This window comes from Gasterosteus aculeatus, unplaced genomic scaffold (genome assembly GCF_964276395.1).
Source record: "Gasterosteus aculeatus unplaced genomic scaffold, fGasAcu3.hap1.1 HAP1_SCAFFOLD_39, whole genome shotgun sequence".
In the NCBI taxonomy this organism is placed as follows: Eukaryota; Metazoa; Chordata; class Actinopteri; order Perciformes; family Gasterosteidae; genus Gasterosteus; species Gasterosteus aculeatus.
The window spans coordinates 78,495-103,960 of NW_027554896.1; the positions used below are offsets into that span (position 1 = coordinate 78,495).

At 44.7% G+C, this 25,466-nt stretch overlaps 1 protein-coding gene and 1 long non-coding RNA gene across 8 annotated transcripts in view; one reads left to right on the plus strand and one right to left on the minus strand.

Moving 5' to 3' along the window:
• Positions 1-24,899, minus strand: part of LOC144394272 (protein NLRC3-like) — a 78,646-nt gene extending 53,747 nt beyond the window's left edge. For 2 of the 7 annotated variants that reach the window (XM_078098033.1, XM_078098035.1), the window contains exon 1: positions 24,752-24,856. Coding sequence is in view for 3 of the 7 variants with exons in the window: in XM_078098038.1 (XP_077954164.1) it covers positions 15,647-15,820; positions 16,710-16,883; positions 16,975-18,778; positions 18,936-19,146; positions 19,300-19,378; positions 21,895-22,044; positions 23,070-23,183; positions 23,559-23,672; positions 23,761-23,849 (2,909 nt within the window). In the remaining 4 variants the exon portion in view is untranslated. Of the gene's footprint in view, positions 1-15,646; positions 15,821-16,709; positions 16,884-16,974; positions 18,779-18,935; positions 19,147-19,299; positions 19,379-21,894; positions 22,045-23,069; positions 23,184-23,558; positions 23,673-23,760; positions 23,887-24,751 lie in introns of all 7 variants that reach the window. The other 5 variants (XM_078098038.1, XM_078098042.1, XM_078098041.1 and 2 more) reach the window with 5 other exon arrangements.
• Positions 2,585-12,967, plus strand: LOC144394277 (uncharacterized). The gene is made up of 2 exons (XR_013456948.1): positions 2,585-9,572; positions 9,712-12,967. It is a non-coding gene; the product is annotated as an uncharacterized LOC144394277 (long non-coding RNA).
• Positions 24,900-25,466: the final 567 nt, after the last annotated feature.

The window sequence follows — 25,466 nt, forward strand, 5'->3', positions numbered from 1 at the left end:
TCGACTGCTGAAGCTCCAGCTCGCCAAAGTAAGACAGGAAGTGAGCGACAAGGAGCAGAAAGGGAAAGACGAGCGATAGATGGTTGCACAGGCTGCCCCAGCTGGAGGTAACGCCCCTGATTTGTATCCACTCCCACCATGGGAGGAGACGTCGTATGGGACAGCCCAAGGGGGTGGTTACAGGGGAGGCTATGGAGGTAACTGCTGGGGAGGAGCGTGTTGAGGAGGTCCATATGCAGGGGGAGGAGGAAGAGGCAGACGCAGATGGGGAAGAGGTTGTTGGCACCAGGTTAAGGAGTGTCCTGGTAAAAGAAGACAGGGGAGGGGTAGAGGTGTCCCACCCCAGGAAGCATGGGCTCCCAACGCACATGCTGCACCGCCCCCTGGAGGACAGTACCCCACACTGGAGGACTGGGGCTATGAGGCAGATGCCTCTCAGTGACACACCCCCGAGCAGGGCAGACCCCATGCTGTCACTCACGGTACTACAACAACAACTGCAAAAAACCCAAAATGGATGGAACGGTTCTGCATTGCAATGACAATGGACAAACAAATGGTCAGTGGGTGGTGCAGCCACGAGACTTGAGAACTCCAACAGTATGGTGGCCAAGGGAAACCAGGCAGCGGACCAAGCTGCAAAACAGGCTGCAGGTTACCAAATTGGGCTCCAAATGGTAAGTGCAGAAGATGAGGGACAGTTGGGGCCACAACTTAACGAGGAACAAATTAAGGAAGTCCAAAAGGGGGCGTGTCCTCAGGAGAAAACGGTGTGGAAGCAAAGAGGGGCTACAGAGGTTGGAGGCCTCTGGAGGTCCCCTGATGGTCGCCCAGTAATGCCGCCGGGCATCAGAAACAAGTGTTTACAGGAGGCACATGGGATGGCTCATGTGGGGCACAAACAAAAATTGGCTAAAATCTGTTAATGGTCCTTAGAAGCTCAGTAAATCAGGGTACGAACTGACCACCGAGAGACAGTTCCCTGGACCCAGTGCCGGCCTGAAGCTTAGGCCCAACCCGGAAGCTCCACCAGGTGAGTATGCATGTCGTATAACGATGTACGAGCTCTCGTTTCAGATTTTGCAGACCAGGTGTGAGACAAAACGGGAGATCAGAACGCCCACAACCCCCACACGGAAGCCTGGGTCCTCCTTAGGGTCATTAAGAGGAAGTGGTCGGAGCCGCGGTGGACCGGACCATACCAGGGGGAGGAGAGATCCTCACATGCAGTGAGGCTGAGAGGGAAAGGTGATACCTGGTACCACTGGAGCCAGTGCGCCACCGCAGAGGAACCTGCTCGCACTCTCCAGGACGTCCTGAAGGATCAGGAGAAAGAGGCGGCAACGGGCACCGGAGGTCCCCAAACGCACTCTCAACGGGCAGTGTTAGGGATTTAAGCCAGAAGTGCACCCCTAGTCAGGAAATTATAGTACGTGTAATAATGTTTAGTGTTAGAATTATAGTTTGTGTGATGTTAGATATTAGTTATTACATTAACATGTTAGATGAAGTGAATGCAATTTCAATCAAACACAATTCATAGTCATTTAAATCATATACACACTGCACACATTAACATTCTGTTACAATGTGATGTTAAAACCTGGGGACGGATGCCAATTGCCGTTCTTTATGGATTTCTCCCAATTTTATCCCCAAGGAGGGTTTTTTGGGAGTTTTTTCTCCTGTCAGGTAATAAAATGAACAACTTATTGCGAGGCAGCCAACTGAGGCAAATGTCTTGAGAATGGAACCACATGAACTGTCTTAGATCTTATGATGAAGTGTGATGAACGGTGATCATTAGTGATGGGTTGTTGTAATTAAAGTGTACTAGTTATAAGATGAAAACTTAAACGATGTATGCTTTGTTGGGTTCACTCATTGAGGCATAAAGCCACTGTATCTACATTGAGTGCATTGGAATTTGAGGGACAGCTAGGACAGAGAGGTTTCAGGTTACAGCTGCAGCTTCACACCTCGACGTGAAGGGGACAATGGAGGAGGTGACCCTTTGGAGAAGAGGCCAATGACATTCAAATGCACCAAAGAAGACACACCTCAAGAGGTTTCAAAGGACCATGGCGGGGAAAAGACTGTTAGAACTTCTCCTGCAGCCGCGTTGATAAGTCACTTCAGACTTGCTCAGAGGATTCTCTATTTCGCGAAATATTCCACTGTTCGCTTAGTATTTCACTTTGTAATTGTAATCCCTATTACGTTGTTCAGTTATTAAATAACTTTTGATTTTTGAATTTAAACGAATTGACTCATTCGTGTCCTCGTTTCCGGCCGGGACGAGAACAAAGGATTGAGTCCTCCCTCGAGAGCTTCCGAAACCTTAACAGTTGGCGCCCAACGTGGGGCTCTCGTTGGGGGAAGGCGTTGCTGAGAGGTTTGACTGCAAGTACCACGGGTACAAACAAGGTAAAACCACCTTTTTCATGAATTCTGTGATAGGTAGGTTTAGGAAGACTTAGAGTGGTGCTGGCAGTCGGCCATGAGGCAAGGCCTTAGATGCTAAAGACTAAAGGCTAGTACATTAATGACTTGGGTGAATATAATAAGCTGATATTGAATGACAGTGGGGGCATACTTTTGCAAAGTGAATGCGAATGGGAGCCGGCTTTTAGAAATTCCAAACACGCGCGTTTGGTGCGTTCAGGTACACACTTAGAGCGTTAGAAAAATCCAGGCGGCGAACTGGTCTGCTGAGACATAAAGACCAGCAGGATAAAATCATACAAGTAGACCCGTATGGGATTGGTTAGGGGGTTCGCATGAGGTGTGACGATGCGCATGTTGTCCACTAGGTTTCCCACAATAATTACGGCGTCTTTAGGGAAGACTCTTCTCTTCATTTCCCCTCTCTGTGCATAAAGTCCTTCACAATTAGGTATTGCAGGATTTAATAGATTGGGGGGGGGGAGCTTGCTCTACGGGATTGGCATACGGGATAATCCAGCATCGACTGGTAAAGTGATAATCCAGCATCGACTGGTAAAGTGATAATCCAGCATCGACTGGTAAAGTGATAATCCAGCATCGACTGGTAAAGTTATAATCCAGCGGCGACTGGTGGAGGTTATAGTAAAGGAGAAATCCAGCATCGACTGGTAAGATCTGCTTAACATTTTCCACTCCCTAGAAATCCTATGAATTAGGTATATAGGTTGTCTAGAAGGGGGTGGGTGGCGGATATGCGCTTTAGTGTAAATGATAGTGTATATACATCTGAATGCTGGTGTGAGTGTGAGTGAGTGTTAGTACGTGGTGCGTGAGTGTTTGAGTTGCGGGGTGCATGTGCTTGATTGATGTATGGATGTTCCAAATTATGTTTTACTATGTGTATGTGATTGTTTAACAGTGTATATATATGTATAGAATCCGAACTGGAGACTGATCATCTCCGGCGTCGGGTTGTAAAACCGTAGCATATTAAGGTGTTGGTGAGTAGTCCAACCCGGACCACGTGGGCTGCCTTGCTAGCGGCTAACGGGGTCTCATTGGTAATTCCACTGGGGTAATAGCGGGGCTTGCGGGGTGCTGATAGCTTGACCACGTTGTGGGTTAGCAGTTAGCTTGAGCCCATTGTTCTTCGCTACGCCGGCACACGGCGTTTTACGATCCATGACCGGAAGCGTCGAGGCATTTCCTCTTTGGTAGTTCTGTGTTCGATCTTCAGCTATCGGCTGAACAGCGCCTCATGTGGTTGGAGTAAGTGCACATCGTGAGGGGAAAGCCCCTGAGTGTGCCATCTGGTGGGTGTAAGAGGGAATTACAAGAGGGGGAGTTCAATTTCTTCACTTGCCGTGTTCGGACGTTGACTTTGATGCACATTTGCCTTTGCTTAATAGGACAGTGCAAAGATTGATACGACAACTTGACGGATATCTGGATTGGTGTTGACGTTTATTTGAAACATTAAAGTGCTGTAATGTTACGTTGAATTTGGTTTGTACTATAGTTCTGCATCGATTTTGGATTGGAATTGGAGGTTGATTTAATTTTGATGTGGTGCTTTTGAGAAGCTGTTGTGAATTGTTTGATTTCGATCTCCAATGTTTAGCTGAAACCGGATTGACTGTCATTGCATTGTCTCTGGGTTGGGGGTGGATCATTGTTTATATTGTGGTATAATCTCTGGCGACATTTGTGGGGGAGTGCTTCTGCTATACTTCCTGATTAATATTGCCGGCAGTTTGACTGTATCATCATAACTTTGATTAATTTTGTAACCTTGATTAATAATTTGGAGTAATTCATTTTTAGACATCAAGATTAACTTTATTGAAGTTTAATTTTTAGACTTTTGAATTTTGAATGAAGATTGAGTTTTGATTTGAGATATAGTTAATTCTTTCTCTTTTTCCTCTGTTTAATTGTAATCATAGTCTTTGGCGTGGATCATTGATTATACTAATTTTTACAGTTCCGTGATTGATTTGATTTTGAGGTTAGAGGTACTGATAAGTTGATTTAACCTAGTGGTCTAACAAGATAGTTTAGTAAATTACACAGCAGTTATTGAACTGATTTGATGTTGTAAATTGTCCTCCTTACTTTTTAGATTTGGTTATTTGTTTTACTGTATCGATTCTGGTCGATAGTTCAATTTGACATTTCCTCGGACAGCTGCTAGGGGTGACTTAGTTTGGGTTTTTCTTACAGTTAGTGACAGAGTAACACCTAGGACAGAAGGGACAGCATAGCGGTTGTTTAGAGTATTCCAGGTTGCATGATGGCTGCGCTTATGACTCAGGAACTGCTTGTCAGGGCCAGAGAGGAGGAAGCAGGTAGCTGTGAACATGGCCGTAAAACACCAAGTGAATACCAGGAGGCCGCAGAGGAGCTGTATATTACTTCAGGACTCCTGTCTATCAAAATATACGTGCAGAGGACCCATCCAAACAACGACAAAGAAGGAGAGGTTGCTGATGGAGGACGTCATCACAATAGACATTGTATCCTGGTGAAGAAGGCTCCAAACCACTGTGCAGACTATATTCTCCCTATAAGAAATGAGCCACCTGCAGCCTCCCCTGTCCCACAGTGCCCACTACTGAGAAAAGCCAACGGTCAGAGCGAGTTTGTGCCCTGGAGTCATCGGGACATGGAAGCGCTGGAAAAGGGACTGCCGCCATTGGGAGAAGGAGCTAACCCATGGATCCGGCTCTTTGAAAAATACACAATAGGTGATAAGTTGGCACTTGGAGATATGAGAGCCTTAATAGCCCGTCTAGAGGGAACAGTCAACCTAAGAGCCTTAGAAGCAAGAGCGGGAACCACCAACCAAGAGGATGAGGCTCCATTTGATAAGGTCAGAGGAGTATTTTGGGCCACAATGCGAAACATCTGGCCTACAAAGCCAAGCATGTCCATCCTGATGGGTCTGAGTATGAAACAAGGTGAAGACATGTCTCAATATCTGAGGAGAGCAGAAACAGAATGGCATTTGACCACAAGAGAAAGACACGACAATAACAAATCTACTGCAGTAACCTGGCGACACACTGTGCAGCAAGGCTTGCCCCAGGCTGTTCAAACAGCGTTGGAGGGAGTAGTGGGACTGGACGACATGGATGAAAGCACATGGAGAGACCATCTAACCCACTTTTACAAAATACAGAGAGCTGCGGAGACAAGGAGGCAAGAAGAACTGGGGACGATGACGCATCGACTCCTGAAGATCCAACTGGCAGCAGCAGATGCAGAAGCAACGAAAAAACAGAGAGTCAGGAAACAACTGTCGGTGAGAGATGAACAACCTCAATGCCCTGTTCCTCCAGAAGCCACATATCCAACCGTAGGTCCAGCAGTGAGAAACCAATTGAGAGGATACCAGCAACCATCACAGTACAGAGGGAGAGACAGAGGCCGTGAACCTAACCGAGGGAGTGGATACTACCAAGGAGGGTATGGGGTTGATGTGTGTTTTATATGTGGGCAGGTGGGACATTGGTCGAGAACGTGTCCAGTGAAATATGAAGGGAACACACGGTCAAATGCTCCTCCAGGAAGGTTTTCCAACCCACTGCAGTCCAGGCAGAACCAGAGGTTGGGCACACCCCAGCCTCCACCTCCCCATATGTGGTGACCACAGCAACAGATGCCACTTGCTTTGATGGAGACAAAGCAGACGAGCCCTAAACAACTAACTGGTGACACACCGACCCCCGCTGCTTTCCAACAGCTCAGATAAGCACCCTCAGTCTCTACGGTTTACGACTCACATTCCAGGTAGAGGAGACTAGAGATTATACACTGCTGAGAGTGTCAGCTGAAACTAGACTTAAACCCGTAGGGAAGATTGATTTTAAAAAGAGGAAATCAGTCATTGAAAATTAAGATACAAGGTTGTGTAAGATTTAAATGAGGAATGAAGGTGATAAGGAATTAGGAGAGTTGTTGTATATATTGTCAATTTTTTTGATTAATGTTTGTAGTTTTTTGAGTTTTCTCCTGAATTCAGAGATGGGCGGTAAATTGTTGAGTGCTGCTATTGAGTGTATAGTGCACGATACACTTGATACAGTATCTTGATGATTGAAGCAAATGTCTGATCAAAGGAACATTTATAGCACCAGATCACGAAATATGAAAGTTTGTTACAGACGGTCATCCTGTAATGTTCAACAAGTAGTACACCCTTACATTTGGATACGCTAACCACGAGAGGTTGGTGATCTATCAGTAATGAATGAATAGATTGGATCAAACTAAGCATGAGCTGAGTTTGTGTTTGCAGGTAACAGACACGTCTCCCACCCTCTGCTTTGCTGTTGGGCTGAAGAGCAATAAAAGTGGAGATTAACACAAGAGGGGGGTCTGGAACAGATGGGTCTGATGCTAAGTGGATTTATTATCTCCTGGTACTATTTGGGATCGAGGGACTCACACTCTTCATTGTTGTTTTATGACCCTGAAGGGTTTGGAGAACTTTTGTTGATATCACCGGGGTTTGAGGTTCACATTCTGATACATTGATTGAAGTTTTAGAGACTGATACTGCAAATGCTCGACCACTTGTGAAAGTGGTCACAAAGGTCAGCAAATTGACTATAATGATGGAGGCCTTCAGTGAGGCCATCGAATGGTTTATTTTAATGGGGAAGTGGTAAAAATGGGAAAACAGGTTGAAGAGTTATGCAGTAATGCATAGGTTTTCAAAGGTCATCATGACCGAGCAAACAGGCTGAAGGTAAAAGGAGAAGAAATTGACTGTGAAGGTGAGAATGTGAGGTAACATTTTTGTGTATACTTGGAATGAGCAGATTGCTTCGAGGTTAGAATGAACAAAGATAACTGGGTTGGTCAATTAGTTGATGAAGACATGGAACAGTCATACACCATGAGGGTGAGACCTACAAGCAAAAACTCAAAGAGATCATTGAACGGGGACGCGAAGGCAATATTGGTGTTAATTTTTCATGAGTTGACTATGGGGGTCAATAATCAGTTATGTCAAAGATTCCAAATTTCTATATATGAATGGCTCCTCAAATCGGTTGGAAACAAGGCCGTTTGAGAAAGGCAATTTTTCAAAACAGTGTGTAAATACTCTAGGAGCAGATAAAGATATGCAGAGGGATTCTTTACGTCAACGCATCACATTCTTCATTCAGCTGAGGCTCTAATCCAAAGTGACTTGCAGGAAGTGAATTTGAACAAGAGGGAACAGAACCAGAACAGCAAGAACAAAGAAGGGATTTCTCCTTCTAAGAAAACAACATTTATGAGTATCATCCAGGTGCTAATTCTTCAGTTGTAGTAGTAGGTAGGTATGTGTGTTTATTATGTTCATTAGGGAACTCCTTCCACCATCAGGTGAACATCAGGTGTCAGGACAAATGATGACTTTGTTGGGAGTTTAGCTCCCAGTAGGAGAAACAATAGGCAGATGCTGAGATGGGAGTGAATTAGGGACGAGGATAGATTCCAGAGGGGATGCAGAGGTTGAAAGGTGATGGCGACTCATGGTCGAGGAGGGAGTGAGCAGACCTCCCTAAAACAACAACTGATAAGAGGAGGAATCCTGGGGAAGTGTCGGAGCCATAAAATCCATCCACAGGTTGTATGTCATCTAAGAGTCATTTAAGAATCACACACGGTTGGTATGGGGGGAATTATTTCACTAGGATAAATTTACTGACACATTTTTCCTCGAATACATGTGCATGGCAATTGTTAACTATGTTTTGCTTTTCAGTAGGAACAGGCGACTCCAATGCGAGACGGTCCAGATCGGCAACGACACCCAGTAGAAACGGCGTTGTGGGAGTTTTACGACGTTGTTAGATAAGCCAGGAGGTGGCCTGGGGTTGATTAGCATCACCAAAGGCTATGTGAAGGGATGCTTTTACACCTACCTCAACATGAGGGACTGGGGGAGAACAGAATATAACTAGAGTATCTGCCGATTTGGGAACATTATTGCATGCAGTGAAAACACAATCATAAGATTCTAAACAACAGAGATGTGTAGATGACATTGATTTAAGGTGTTAAGAAGAACAATCAGTCTTTCTATCAATGAAACAACTCACGAATTGATTGGAATGTTTTTAGGAAAACACTAGATGTTAGAGTTTAGCTACTCAAGTGGCATTTTACGGATAACAGCAGACGATGGCCAACGCAGGAAGATTCAACATGACTTTTCTTCCTGGAACGAATGTGTAATGACATTGCTCTTCTCATTCACAGGCACAAGGACTGATGAGACACACAGATGATACAATTACTCCACATTAAAAGAAATAGCTAAACCTGGGAAATAAGTGGGTAAAAGGTTGAGTTCCAGTTATGTTTAAATATGCACACACTAGATGGTAGAACTTGTTTGCTTGAAGAGTTTGGTAAACCAGAAGAAAGAGCAACATGAATTGGGAGAACACACACACACGCACACACACACACTCACACGCACATCTAGACACACCTACACACACGCACACACATAGCTGCACCACTTGTGCTTCTCTATTCAACAGCCGATTGGGGAATCTTGTCCTAATGGGACCTCCGGTTAGCAGAGTAGTCTGCTCACAGGAACTGAGGTGATCCGAGGTTCAAGGAGGGAGCGTGAAGCTTAATCACACGTCTAGGATGACAGCTACGTGTCATCTGACCAAACCGCTGACAACAACAGATGTTCCAACAGAGGAACATCAAGGAGGAGAAGTATAGGCACACACATACAACGAAGGAATCCACAAACACTGAGCTAATGTGGCACACAATTTCCAGATTAGAGAAGGAACGGGAACTGCTGGGACACTTGATAAACACATATGATAAGAATGTTCAAACAAACATACGCCAACGATATTACAGTAACAGAACTTGAGGATTTTGAATTCAGAGCGGCTATTCGGTTGCAATGACCAAGCATCACCAAGATAAAACTAAGCAGCATTAGACACATTCACGGGGAAACATTTGGACAGAAGGAGGGGAGAGCGGTTTTGGCTTATCACAGTTCTAAATTAGATCCCATAGAACTAGGACAAGTAGGCTGCACCAGACATTTGGCCGCAATAGCTCGAGCGGTACAGAAGACTGCATACTTGGTAATGTGTCATCCTTTGAAGGTCCACACAGACCACGGTGTTGTAGCTTATCTAGACACACAAGCTTTCACTCTGACAGCTATGAGAGGGGCTAGGATATCTGGTATATTGACCCAGCCCCATCTCTCTTTCACATCAGAAGGTGTGAATATGACATCTGGATTGCCACCTACTGAGGGTGGTCATGACTGTGCAGAAGTAGCTAGGAAGGAGACGAAGGTGACGAACGCAGAGACAGCCGCCAGCCAAGGGAAGCAGGTTCCAGTCATACCGCCAGGAAGCTGGGTGTGGATTAAGGCCCATAAACGCAAGTGGAGTGATCCAAGGTGGACCGGTCCTTGGGAGGTAGTATTGGCAACGTCACACTCGGTAAAGGTGAAAGGTAAAGCGGGAGCCACTTGGCATCATCTCACACATTGTGCACCTGCTAAGGCACCAAGCCAAACCCTTGCGGAGACCCGATTAAATACCAGGCAAGTTAATTCAGAGCCAAAAGACACAGGAGGGAACAAAGCAGCAGAAAATGTCTCGCCCACAGCGTAAGTATCAGTTGGTAGTAGGGGGTTCAAGTTCAGCTCGGGGAAGTGCAGCTGTTCACACAGGTGACGATGACATGACGTCTGTAAGTGATCTATCCCATCCCAGTCGACAAGATGTTTCCTTACCACCTAACATCCAACCAGCAATTGCTCTCACGTTGACATTCAAGGAAAATATATCTGCATCTGTTCAATTTGATTATTGTGATATTGCAGCCTGCGGAGTCCGAGACCTCAGGTTTTGGAGGTCGGACCAATACTTGTGTTCCACCACCAACCGATGTGGACCAGGAGTCAGGTTTGGTAAGCCAGTGGAGCAGTACGGCTGTGACTGCGAGGAGGCAGAATGGAAGTTCGCACACACTGGTAGATGAAGTCATCTAAAACTGGTCCTAAACCTGGGCTGCAAACCCGTTTAACGATGCGGAAAAACCGGTATCCAGATTTGGCTAAATGTGGGGGAGGGTTGTGCAATTCACTAATAATCACATTGAAAAATCCAGAATTGGGGGACAGTGGACTATACGTGTTGAAAGGAGGGACATACGATATTGAAAGCCCACAAGGGTTGTTTAAGATTGTTGTTAAACCCTCTGCTAACAAACAGGAATCCACTGCTGATCAGGTTGGAGCTGAAGCTGACACTTCTTGGGAGGGTGTGGTAAGACGGGAAACTGGATTCTCGGAGTCTAATCTACGGCTCCAATGGGTACAGTATACTGCCACAAACATGCACAGTACAGATTGTATAGTGTGTTCTCAACCTAGGCCTATGCCCACTCCTGTACGTTCCAGATTCAGACCAATAAGTCCTATATTCAAATGTATACTGGAGCTCTTTGTCCTGCAGACTCAGCCTGTCCACCATACTTGTCTAGAGTTCCAATGGGATTATCCGCCAGCTACCTTGAGCACGCCACCTCAATTTATGGTTCCAGATGGTACATTTGATTGCATAGTATCAGAGATAACGGGAGGGATAAAAGTAGGTGACATTGCAGGAGTAAACTGTACCACAGTTCAGTTTGCTAATGTCACTCGATATTCAAGTGTGTTGAATCAGACGATTCCCAGAGCTGACCTCTGGTGGTGGTGTGGAACTAAGGTTATTTATCCAACGCTGCCAGCTAATTGGACGGGTACTTGTGCATTAGTGCAGCTTATCATGCCATTCTATGTCTTTCCAGTGAAGGAGACCACATTTCAAGACTTGATTTCACCACATCCTCACGTCGCCAGGAGAGCGAAGAGATCCACTAGTCCTGCGGGCTCATTTGATAGTCATGTGTACTTAGATGCCATTGGGGTGCCCAGAGGGGTGCCTGATGAGTTTAAAGCCAGGAATCAAATTGCGAGCGGCATAGAATCCTTTTTCTTCTGGTGGGTGACAATCAATAAAAATGTAGACTGGATTAATTACATATACTACAACCAGCAGCGATTCATAAATTTCACCCGGGATGCCAAGACAGGGCTCCACGAGCAGTTGGATAAGACTAGTTTGATGGCATGGCGAAATAGAATGGCACTGGACATGATCTTGGCAGAGAAGGGAGGAGTCTGTAGAATGTTTGGATCTGCCTGTTGTACTTTCATTCCCAATAATACAGCGTCTGACGGATCGGTGTCCAAAGCACTGGCTGGACTGACAGCTCGAACCAGCAGCTGGCAGACAACTAAGGCGACGACAATCCTCTCACCAACGGGTTTGTCAGTATTATAGCACAACGGAAAAGTGCATTCCTGTCTGCGTTAACCCTTCTTGTGTTACAGTCATGATCTAGTCCACTACGGATGAAGCTGCATCTCCTGCATCCTTGGATTCCTGCAGGGATTGATCGATATTGTGTTTAGTGAGACTAGCATACAGGGAAATCGGTAGCGAGTAGATGATGAGGGACAATCACTGTTGACGGATGTGACTGTATGATAATTTTTCTGTCTTTGAGGGATGCTCACAGTGAACTGTGAGCAAGGAGGGAATTGTTAGGGATTTAAGCCAGAAGTGCACCCCTAGTCAGGAAATTATAGTACGTGTAATAATGTTTAGTGTTAGAATTATAGTTTGTGTGATGTTAGATATTAGTTATTACATTAACATGTTAGATGAAGTGAATGCAATTTCAATCAAACACAATTCATAGTCATTTAAATCATATACACACTGCACACATTAACATTCTGTTACAATGTGATGTTAAAACCTGGGGACGGATGCCAATTGCCGTTCTTTATGGATTTCTCCCAATTTTATCCCCAAGGAGGGTTTTTTGGGAGTTTTTTCTCCTGTCAGGTAATAAAATGAACAACTTATTGCGAGGCAGCCAACTGAGGCAAATGTCTTGAGAATGGAACCACATGAACTGTCTTAGATCTTATGATGAAGTGTGATGAACGGTGATCATTAATGATGGGTTGTTGTAATGAAAGTATACTAGTTATAAGATGAAGACTTAAACGATGTATGCTTTGTTGGGTTCACTCATTGAGGCATAAAGCCACTGTATCTACATTGAGTGCATTGGAATTTGAGGGACAGCTAGGACAGAGAGGTTTCAGGTTACAGCTGCAGCTTCACACCTCGACGTGAAGGGGACAATGGAGGAGGTGACCCTTTGGAGAAGAGGCCAATGACATTCAAATGCACCAAAGAAGACACACCTCAAGAGGTTTCAAAGGACCATGGCGGGGAAAAGACTGTTAGAACTTCTCCTGCAGCCGCGTTGATAAGTCACTTCAGACTTGCTCAGAGGATTCTCTATTTCGCGAAATATTCCACTGTTCGCTTAGTATTTCACTTTGTAATTGTAATCCCTATTACGTTGTTCAGTTATTAAATAACTTTTGATTTTTGAATTTAAACGAATTGACTCATTCGTGTCCTCGTTTCCGGCCGGGACGAGAACAAAGGATTGAGTCCTCCCTCGAGAGCTTCCGAAACCTTAACAGTAGTTGACTGACAGACACCCAGAGCATGGTGATCTGTGTCGATTGTCTACAACCAAGAAGACCAAGAATAAGTGTATAACTATCCTCTCCTCTGTTCTATCTTTCTCAATTCTCCGCTTTAGTTTAGCAAAAAGAAAAAAAGAAAGGACAAGACACGATCCCATTATTGGCCTGGAAAGGAGGCAAGATGAGGAGGCTGATCCAGGAGACGTTCTCCAACAGCTGGGGTGATCTCTGAAGAGATCAGAAGGGGGAATTGTGAGATGCATGTACTGATAAAATATATTATAACAATGTTTTGTGCTAAAGCCGTGTCTCTAGTGTCTTTGACCCTGACGCGCAATAAGCAGCATGATACAAAATGTTAGTTTGTTTCGTTAGCTGTGTCCTGAGAAGGGAGGACGGTGAACTCGAGCTCATAGACTCTTCAAAACAAAGGACTTCTGTACATATCTTATTCGGTACGAAAGTTCCGGATCCATGTTTTTACTTTATGTCAATTAATTATAATTTGCACCGGCCACTGAGGAGGATCTTGTGTGTGTGTGTGTGTGTGTGTGTGTGTGTGTGTGTGTGCTACGCACACTATGCACTTATTGTACGTCGCTTTGGATAAAAACGTCCGCTAAATGACATGTAATGTAATGTAATGCTACCCTCAGCTTCACCTGGGTTCTTATCTCAACCTGCTTTGCAGCTTCTCGTAACTGGCACGGAGAATGTCCTCCACATGTGTATAAAAACTCAGCGTTTTTAATGCTCGGAGACGTCATTACGCCGAGCGCTGAGATACGTGCTGGTGTGTTGGACCTCCTGCTTGCAAGCAAACAGGATAAATAAATGTTAACTTTTTGACTTTAATTGATCAACGTGTTGCGATCCTTCTTATCAGCCAACTCGGGGGGATCGGAGATCCTGACACTGCTCTAACAACTCGCTAAAACTGAATCCTAAGACGTGAATCCTCTAAAGTGAAAGTGAAGCTCAGGGAGAATGGTGGTGTGATGGAAGTTGTGCCGTTAACTCGGCCGATGTTAGCTTGCTCTTCACAGATGAGGTAACGTTCCCTACGAGCTAGCCGAGCTAACGTTAGCTAGCTAAATGCCCAACATTGAGACCGTAGTGATCCGGTCAAATATCGTCGTCATGGAGATGATGTAATTCAACATGTCAGCCGCAGTCACTTGGTGACAATCGATGAGCACGCTATCCATGGTGGAAGCTGTAAAGAGGGAAATCCAACATGGAGGCAAAGCTTTATGAAATATAAATATCAGAATCACTCTCTCAGCAGCACCTTCTCCTGCTGATACTCAGACAGATGTTCTGCAGATGCTGCACAGTGAGACCATCATAGACGCGGTTCTGCTCTCCTTGTGCGTATTTAGCTCGCTACACAATTCAGCAGTAAGACAAACTCCTTTTAAACGAATACGGGAGTCAGGACGTAGCGTCCAAGCTCCAGATGCACTGAACTTTGACAGAATATACTAATGGAGAAAATAGGACTAAAATAGGACTTCTATGCTAAACAAATACTTGCAGACTTTTGAAGGCTTTAACACATGAAGGACGGCAGCAGATAAATTTCCTGAGAACTTCCTCTTTAGAGCCAATGTTGGTTCAACATTCATTTTGAAAGGGACAGTGTGGAGTCCACAGTGTTGAGATGCTACAGTAAATGGAGACCCACCTATATTCCATTATTTATGTATTTGATTTTCTAATTATTTGTTCATTAAACTAGCATATGTTCTTTTGCGAAGAGATACTCTGTAAATCTGTTGGTAAGTGAGAATGAGTTATGCTCAAACAAGCACTGAGGTCACCAAAGGGGTCATTGTTTTAGGAGTCAAGCGGGAGATGATTTTGCACGCTTGGGAGAAGTAAGGAAAGAAGGAAAATAGTGAGCTAAAGTGTACCTGTGTATCTGATGCGCACTTCTTACCTGTTCTAACGGAGGAATAAAGCACTTCTTAAAAACTAACGCACGCCTCACGTCTGTCCATGTGTGCTACATTCCTACTGTGATGATCCTTCAAGACGCTTTGAACAGATTGTTTCTTTTTGTTGTTTATTAACCAACATGCTGTCTGTTTGATTGTTGTTACTGTTAATTAATAGGACAACACACACTGGGGGCAGATGACGAGCAACTAACCGTCCAATAGCCTTTCATCAAAATGTTTCTTATTGTCCACCATATGCTCATGTTATAATCATGTCTGGGGAATTTTGCAAGTAGGGATATAGCTATATTTATATATCCAGGTAGTAATAATTTGTGTTCTATGGGTGTGTGTTACTAAATGTCCCTGGTCTGTGAGGATGTGATGTGAATGGTTAAAAACTACGAATAAATGAATCAACATCATTGATTAGGCTCATTAAGGCTAATGTTCCCTATCTACTCTGTCTGTATTTAAGGTCTGATGTGGGACACAAACAGTTTGATGAGTCTCTGGTAGTTTGAGGTCAGCTTGGTGTGTCACATTAACCAGGCTGAGAGTTTGACAGAGAAAAGGTTTCCAGCTCTACCTCCTTTAACACACTCATGGTATGTGACTGCAGCAGGCCTCTTCATACCTGAGAGTCTCCAGTGTGCAGTGTGGACTCTTCAATCCAGCAGACAGCAGCTTCACTCCTGAATCCTGCAGGTGGTTGTTACTCAGATCCAGCTCTCTCAGACTAGAGGACTGGGAGCTGAGAACTGAGGACAGAGTGTCACAGCTTCTCTCTGAGAGGTTACAGCCATCCAGTCTGAAGAGAGAACAATCAACAAGAAGAAAGATAACATTATTGTTATGAAATGAAATCTTCTTTGATGTATTTGAACTAAAATAAAATCAGTAGGACCAAAGAAAATGTATTTAGCTCCATATTAAACAAGAGGAACAATTTATAGTAAGTACTGTAGTATCAATATCAGGATGAGGCAGGGATAGTTAATGTTGTTTATTAGACCTAAATACAGAATTAGGCTTCTCTATCCTCTATTTGACTTATTTTAAAGAAAGATGAAGAGAGAGAACAAAGTGAGTGTTAATGAGAAATTAATCTTTTTTGTGTGATCTTGTGTTTTTTACATCCTGAATGACAAATAAACAACCATCAGACAAAAAAGTATTGAGTCTCTTTTCCTACTCTATTATCCTTTTCATCCATTAAATACATCAAAACAAAACATAACAAAGCTTGAGAGGAACAACAGGATGTACCTGTGATGTTTTTTTGTGAAGGAACATTGTGTTTCAGACTGTCTATTTTTTAAGCTACTGAATTTGTTTTGTCTAAAAGGTTCTTGTAATGTCAGGGAAACAAACATACATTCACAAAAGGGCCAAAGTTTTGTCCCTGAGATTACTTCCTCTGTTTACAAAGTTCTGGTTTATTTCCTGGTGAAAAAGATTTTTATGAAACCTGAAATCTTAAACAAATAATTTTAAGAAGGGAGCTGATAGTTTAGACACACATTTAAATCATTGAAGACAAACCCATTTTCCTCAATTAGTGATATTATCACGTAGCATAAATAAGAAGATTAATAGGATGACACTGTTATGTTTTATTGTGAATGAACATTGTGTTTCAATTCCATGTAGCATGGCTGTAAATAAAGACACCAAGTGGACATTAATTGGATCCTGACCTGAGCGTCTCCAGTTCACAGTGTGGACTCTTCAATCCAGCAGACAGCAGCTTCACTCCTGAATCCTGCAGGTGGTTGCTACTCAGATCCAGCTCTCTCAGACTAGAGGACTGGGAGCTGAGAACTAAGGACAGAGCGTCACAGCTTCTCTCTGAGAGGTTACAACCACTCAGTCTGAAGAGAGGGATGAAGAAGAAGCAGTAAGTATAAAAGATGGCAGCATGTTTAAGTTCTGATGTAGGAATCTAACTCTCTCTGTACTTACAGAACTTTGTTGGAGGCTTTGACCACTGGCAGCAGCCTCAGAAGAGCCTCCTCTGAAGCAGAGTATTTCTTCAGGTCAAACACCTCCAGATCTTCTTCTGATGACAGTAAGATGAAGACCAGAGCTGACCACTGAGCAGGAGACAGTTCTTCTGTAGAGAGACGTCCTGATGTAAGGGACTGTTGGATCTCCTCCACTAGAGAACCATCATTCAGTTCATTCAGACAGTGGAACAGATTGATGCTTTTCTCTGGAGACACATTCTTACTGATCTTCTTCTTGATGTACTGGACTGTTCTCTGATTGGTCTGTGAGCGACTTCCTGTCTGTGTCAGCAGACCTCGTAGGAGAGTCTGATTAGTCTCCAGGGAAAGACCCAGGAGGAAGCGGAGGAACAAGTCCAGGTGTCCATTAGGACTCTGTAAGGCCTTGTCAACAGCACTCTGGTAGAGATGCTTTGGTTCAGGTTTGACTCTAAAGACTTTAGACACCAGGGAGTTTTTTTGTTCTTCTGACAGCAGATTGACACCAGAGCTGAAGAAGGTCAGATGGACATGAAGAGCAGCGAGAAACTCCTGAACACTCAGATGGACGAAGCAGAACACATTGTCCTGGTACAGTCCTCTCTCCTCTCTAAAGATCTGAGTGAACACTCCTGAGTACACTGAGGCTGCTCTGATATCGATGCCACACTCTGTCAGGTCGGATTCATAGAAGATCAGGTTGCCTTTCTGCAACTGATCGAAGGCCAGTTTTCCCAGAGACTCGATCATCTTCCTGCTCTCTGGACTCCAGTGTGGATCCGTCTCAGCTCCTCCATCGTACTTGACCTTCTTCACTTTGGACTGAACCACCAGGAAGTGGATGTACATCTCAGTCAGGGTCTTGGGCAGCTCTCCTCCCTCTCTGGTATTCAACACGTCCTCCAGAACTGTAGCAGTGATCCAGCAGAAGACTGGGATGTGGCACATGATGTGGAGGCTTCGTGAGGTCTTGATGTGAGAGATGATCCTGCTGGCCTGCTCCTCATCTCTGAACCTCTTCCTGAAGTACTCCTCCTTCTGGGGGTCAGTGAACCCTCTGACTTCTGTCACCATGCCAACACACTCAGGAGGGATCTGATTGGCTGCTGCAGGTCGTGTGGTTATCCAGAGGCGAGCAGAGGGAAGCAGCTTCCCCCTGATGAGGTTTGTGAGGAGCACATCCACTGAGGCCGACTCTGTGACATCAGTCAGGATCTCATTGTTGTGGAAGTCCAGAGGAAGTCGACACTCATCCAGACCGTCAAAGATGAACACAACCTGGAACTCTTCAAACCTGCAGATTCCTGCTGCTCTGGTTTTACTGAAGAAGTGATGAACAAGTTCCACCAAGCTGAACTTCTTCTCTCTCAGCACATTCAGCTCTCTGAAGGTGAATGGAAATGTGAACTGTATGTCCTGGTGGTCTTTGTCTTCAGCCCAGTCCAGAGTGAACTTCTGTGTTAAGACTGTTTTCCCAATGCCAGCCACTCCCTTAGTCATCACTGTTCTGATTGGTTCCTCTCCTCCAGCTGAGGCTTTGAGGAGGTCTTCTTGTCTGATGGTTGTTTCTGGTCTGGCTGGTTTCCTGGATGCTGTTTCAATCTGTCTGACCTCATGTTCTTTATTGACCTCTGCAGTCCCTCCCTCTGTGATGTAGAGCTCTGTGTAGATCTCATTCAGAAGGGTTGGGTTTCCTGCTTTAGCGATCCCCTCAAACACACACTGGAACTTCTTCTTCAGGTTGGATTTGAGTTCACGCTGACAAACTGCAATAAGAAGTCCTGAATGAAGACAACAAAGAAGATCAATGAGTCAAAGAATAGATTTCAACATGTCCTTTCCTCAGAGAATGACTATGAATATATTCTGTCCATCTCTGGAGACATTAGTGAAGGTCTCATGTATCAGCATTGTAAGTCTGTAGAGAAATCCTCTTACTGCTCTGCAGACGCTCAGCCAGCTCCTCCTGCTTCATTCTCCTCAGAAAGTGCACTGAGATCTTCACAAAGGCCTCTCTGCTCCTCCTCTGCTCTTCATCCAGCTCCTCCTCATCCTCCTTCTCTAAGCATTCTGGGTAATCTGAACTCACAACCTTCTGGATCTTCTTCAGCTCGTTCTTCACAAAAGTGAGGATGTTCTCCTCCAGCAGCTGGAACAGAACATTCTATGAATGACACCAACTAGAACATGGAAGCCACCATCAGGTCCATGTTGGACAGACGGACAATCCTCTGGTCTACAAAGTGCAGCATGGAGATGATGTTGACCTGAGAGATGTTAAAGTAGTTGTACATGTACACACCATGAAGATGGAGTCCAGGTGTGTTTGATGCTGCTGGGCAGACGGACCTGTGGGAGCCTCTGAGCTCTCCTGGTCCTCTCTGTGGAGGAACATGAACCATCAGCTCACATGGTGTTTGGACCATCAACACCAATACAACTGGCTTCTGTCATGATTGATCATGATGGAAACCAGATGCTGAAGATTATCGATGATGGACAGTTTATTAGTTGAGTAACAGTTAGTCATCAGTTTCATCTGGTTTTAGTTCTTACTGTGGGTCATAAAAACAACGTCTGCAGACCTCTGCATCTGGTACAAAGTCCTATGAAACTCCTCCAAACCTCTTTAGTCCGTCCCCTGACCTCTAGAAGTCTCCTTAGATCTTCTGAAACTAGTCTTTGGACCTTTTCACAGAGTCTACTGATGATGCCTTTTGACAGAGTCTACTGACAATTCTTTGTCCAAACCTCTGCATGGAGTCCAGAGACCACATCAGCTGGTCCACAGAGCACTGAGTTTATTCTAATCACATGTTCAGTCCCAGTCGTCTCCAGAAACCTGCAGCTGTCTCCAGATGTGACCTATGCTGATCCTGATTTGGAGGAACTAGCTCACATTGTGTTCACATTTGAGGATGTTTACAGTCAATGATTCACACTTAAACACACACAGACCAGTTAGATGATGGGTGTCTAACTTAAGGCCCAAGGGCCAAATCTGGTCTGCTTGTGGGTCCAGTGCAGCCCGCTGGATGATTTTACTATTGTGAGAATTACAGAAAGACACAAATTGCTTTTCTATAAAAGTAGCTGCTATTCCTAATGAGTCCACTGGGGATCGCAGTCTGTGAGTGAGCGCAAGTGTTAGACCAGGGGGACCAGGGGGACCAGGGGCCTCATTTATAAAAGCTTGCGTAGGATTTGCTCCAGAAGTGGCGTACGGATGAAACGTAGGACGTGCGTACGCACAGAAATATTCAGACTTATAAAACAACCTACGCAGTTTTCCCTTAATAAATCATAATCACTTCTAAAGGCAGCGCCGCTTTTGCGGCTTCAGTGGAAATGATCATTGGGAGGTTGAAAGGAGAAGTAAGATGCTCTTTGGAGGACACAGGTCGGACATCACTGATGCCAACAAGGCACCTGAGTGGCAAAAGGTTGCAGAGCAACGCTGCAGCCTCACGACCTCGGACCCAAATAAAGAAAAACTGGTCTGACATCAAAGTGGATGCAAAAAAGCGTTTAGTGCGCCATCGCCAAAGTGTGTCTCCATGGGGGGGAAAGGGGACACCGGAGCTGTCCCCTCCTGATGAGAGACTGGCGGCAGTGATTGGGGATCGGGGACAGGGTCTGGGCCAACATCGGCGTCAGGGGGTCGAGGCGCGTTTGGAAGCTGTGCCACATTATGTAGCACAGCACATGCAGCACGATGTTTCACACCTTTTCAAGAGTAAACAACAACCTCCTCCAGTGCAGTCGAGGCAGCGCCATCTGCCCTTAAACAGGCCGATGGTGCGCTGCACTACAGCGCCAATCCTTCCATGTGCCATGTCTTCTAAGAGCGCGAGATCAGCCATCAGCATTATTACGCATTGTGACGGCATCATGGCATTTTATTACCGTCCATCTGATTGCATCTGACAAGCAACAGCTGTGTTTAGAGGATGAATTTAATAACATGCCGATATTATTGCAGAACATATTTCACTTTTCTTTTTGAAAATGTGTTAATTTGTATTTCTGTTTGTTTTACGCTGCAGATCGATCAATCGGGTGTTCGTGTTATTAATGAGAGGCAGTATTGTCATTTCTTTTACAACAGTCTAGTTTTACACACTTTCACACACGTTTACGTGTTTCTTGCGTTTGCCGACGGTTCTCATTTCACCCGTTTTTGTGCGTACGCGTGGGTCCGAGCTTGTGTGAAGGACATTTTTCCGTCAAGTTTGCTTTTTATAAAAACCAATTATTGCGTAGAGAGCGGCATACGCCTTCTTTTGTGCGTACGCAACGTTTATAAATGAGGCCCCTGGTCCTTCACCAACGCAGTGCTGGTAGATCACCTAACATTGAAGAAAGAACCACGTCAGGTCACCACGCATGCATCAGTGCAAGTCATGGAGTGAGGTAATGACCAAGAACGTCTGCAGTAACTTATTGTTGCTTGTTTCTTTACATGGATTCGTTTTGTGCTCCCGGTCTGCAGCGCTGTTGTTCCCTTGGTTACCGCTGCTGCTCGTTGTTATTATTCGGGCGATCGCCATGACTTGGATTGAAGCGTTGAATGACAAGTAGCTTGCGAGCTGATAAAGTGTGGGCTCCCCTGTGTTAGACCTTTTAGACCACAGCGTTCCTCCAGGCAGCAGCGCCCGCTTGGAAATGACGGCCCCCGTCGACCGGACCATTGCCTAAGATCATACTGGTCCGGCCCACTTGAGATCAAAGTGGACAGTATCTGACCCAAACCTAAGATGAGTTTGACACCCTGGAGTTAGATGAAGATAATGAGTTTTGTCATGATGGATCGTCATGGAAACAACACTTTAAACAATGAACAAACATTTCTGTAATTCAAAACTGAGGATGATTTTTCATCTGTTTAAGAACTTACTCTGGGTCATAAGAACGGCATCCACCTTTGAAGGTAATCCATCGACCAATAGACTGATCACTCTTCATGGACACACATTTGGGGTCAGGTCCAGATTGCAGACCAGGTTCAGGATCAGGTCCAGCTCCAGGTCCTGGTCTCTGATGGATCCTGGTTACACATGTATGTATTAAATGTATTGATCACAACATTAAAGCTACTCTCACATCGGGAATTAAGAATTAAAGCAAATAAAGCGTCTGTCTATGTCTAGCTGTATCTCACCCTTTTGTTGTGACACAATACTAATCATGGTTATTATTATTTTCTATCTTTCATCGTAGGCGTTGGACAACAGTACTTTCTGATTGATGTTGTCTTCATGGACAGATGCGAATACTTCCAAAGCCATTCTATTCTCTGTCAATCACAACAATGTGAGCGTGATGACGTCTGGGCCGTGGTGACTGATAATGCTGCTCACTGTCTGAAGGAATACAGGAGGCTCTGAGAGGAGTGTTGCCCAACAGCGTACATGTAACCTGCCTCTGCCATGTCATCACGCTGGTGGGTGAGACCTGGCAGCTCTGCAAATCATTCTCCATTGTGACATGGATGAGATCTGCCTGCTAGAAAGAGAAGATGGGTGCGCTTCCTCATCAGCAAGGAGTTTGTGCAAGCTAAGGCTCCGAGTTGCACTTGGAATTGAAGTTTACAATGTTTTTGATATTTCCACCAAAGTTAAGTTGAATTTCCAAAATGTTTTATTGTTTACTGCACGGGCTGTTGCAATTGTTATGCACCTTTGTTAGTAGATATTGACAGGACTATTCTTACTTAGTTTGATCTTACAAAGAACTAACGGCATTTTTTGTTCAGTCATGTATTTTGTTTAATTTAAACCAACAAATCTGAACCAACAAATTTTTTTTGAATGACTGTTCTGTTTGGACACAAAAGAAAAGATATTGCCATGTCTTTATCATGCAGCATGTTTTGGCCTGAAATAAGGTTCTATGTATGGACGTTTTCAGTTTTAACTGAATATATTGTCTACATTTCAGTTTTTAATTCATTTTCTCTGCGTAAAATGTTAAAAACCGAATTCTAAAAAATTAAAAAACAAAAAGAATTGTGGGAAAAATTAAACCGGAATTTGAGAAAAAATGAGACAGATTTTATAGGGCCCTACTTACTCTGTGTCATAAGAACGGCGTCCATCTTTGAAGTTAAACAGACGACCAATAGAATGATCACTCTTCATGGACAAACATCTGGGTTCAGGAGACTTTCCTCTCTGCTGATGTGAACTGAAAGAAACACTGAGATTACATCATCACATCATCATCTAATCATGAAGCATCAGCTCACATGGTGTCCGTCCTCACAGAGACCAAAATAAGGTAAAAGTCCATGACGTGAGGTCTGGATGTGGACCACATGACTCCCTGTAGTGGTTTAGGTCTACTGGTCCTGCTGGTCCTGCTGAGAATCAACAGCTCAGTCTTTCAGCTCACTGTTTTCTTCACCAGTCAGTTTGGTTTAGTCCCAACAGGTCTCACCAAGTCCTCCATGGAGCTCTCCCTCCCTCACTGGACACTGCTGAAGGGCCCTGGAGCAAGAAATCCAGAACCTCCACCAGAGAGTCTGGTAGAAACACCTCATCATCAGCCTGAGACCCTCACCTTGCATCAACAGAGGGACGAACGTCTTTGAAGAATGGAGGAGGCTCCATAGACCGGTTACTCTTCATGGACACACAGCTGGGTCCAGGTCCAGGTCCGGGTCTCTGATGGGTCCTGGTCACACACATAGAAGCAGAGTCAGTGAGTCAGAGACGTTGGGACATGGAGAGGAGTGGAGGACAGTTGGAGATGGTCCTCTCACCTCTGAGCTTTGGTCTGGCTGTCATGTTCCCCACACAGAGGGGCTTCAGAGGGAGGGACTCCGTCATCTGGGTCCTCAGCCTGATTCATAGCAGAGTCCACACCTTCACACCTTCACAACAACCTGCTGGGAGAGCTCACACATTATTATCTTCATCAGGACAAACACACAGAGCTCATTCACCTCAACACTAAAACTCTCATGGGACACTTTGTGTTATTGTCTTCTGTTAAAGTTTAGACTTCTGGAGAAAGACAAACTGTCTTTTACCTTCTTTAAACCCTGTTAACATGTCAAGAGACGTCATTTTAAATGCTCATCCTTTCAACGTAGTGTTTTTCAAGATGAATGTTATCACTCTTCATCCAGCAGATGGAGCTGTGCTGTTTCTCCTCTTGATCTCCTTCAGAGTCCAGAAGTCAGTAAAACACAGACCAGTTAGGGGACATGTAGCTGCCCTGATGGGAAACACTGTGGTTACCATGGTAACATGGGAAAGCTTTCTATTGATGTGATGGTGGTTCACCATGTGATCAGTTAGTAAAAGGTTGACTACAACCTGCTGATCAATGAGAGAAAAACTGAAGACTAAAGAAAACAAACACAGTCAAACAATAAAAAGTGACTAAATGTGTTTAAAGCAGATGAAGAAATGAACATGAAGCTTTGTGGACTTAAAGGACTGAAGCAGCAGGTGAGACAAACAGAGCGTCTCTCAGGTGTGTTTCAGGAACAAAGGCCCAGGTGAGCTCTGTGGTCCCTGCTGGGTCCTAGTGCCCCTCCGTCTGCTACCTTCCCCTCCTCATCAGTAACAGTCCTCACAGACCCCAGATCAGACTGAGCTCCTCTTCTTCATCACAGCGTCATCATTCAGACTAACAGCAGCTTCTCTCTGCCTGCTCACACAGGCGCCATCTTGTTTCCCAGCTTTAAACCATCACACCTTCACAAGCATCAATGATGTCATTCAACCAATCACAGCTGCACTTACTGAGCTTGTAGACATGAACTTCCTCAGTGAGCAGCTCTCTTCTGTCCTCAGTAGGTCCGGGTTAGAAAAGGAGCTCCGTGCTTCACTTCAGCTTCCATCAGACGGAGTGAAGTGACTTCTTATCAGCTTCTTATCTTTTATCACAGAGGGTGGGTCCTCACGTCAAGTCCAAAGTCTGACTGGTTGACTGATTCTCAGTCTGAGCTGTTAACAGGGTCAAAGGTCCTCGTGAACAGAATCCTCCTCACGGCTCAACAAGAGTCTTTCAGGATCTAAACCAGCATCTGTGGAACGATCCTTTCACCTTGTAAAGAGTTGCTATGACAACAGACTGGATGCTGTTGTTGGACCAGATGGTTCAGAGGACCCGTGCACGCCCCTCTTTGTCACCTGGTCTTCTTCTACATGTAGACTAGTAGGGAACACGTGATGAAGCAGAAACCTTTGTAACAAATGTAGTGAAGAGTTTATATTGAATAAAAACATCCACTAAGACAACAGAGTCTGAGCTGAGAGTGTTTTTATTCTTCACTCCACTTTGATGATCAGGTTGAACCTGTTGGGGCGGAACAACTTCCCCACGTATCAGTCTGAAGCCGCCTGCCAAATCACAAAGGACATGTTGTTACATGCAGTGTTCTACTTCCTCATCAAATGGCACCTTGAACCCTCTGGCTCATATACCTGCTGTGCAAAGGATTGTGGGTAAGAACAG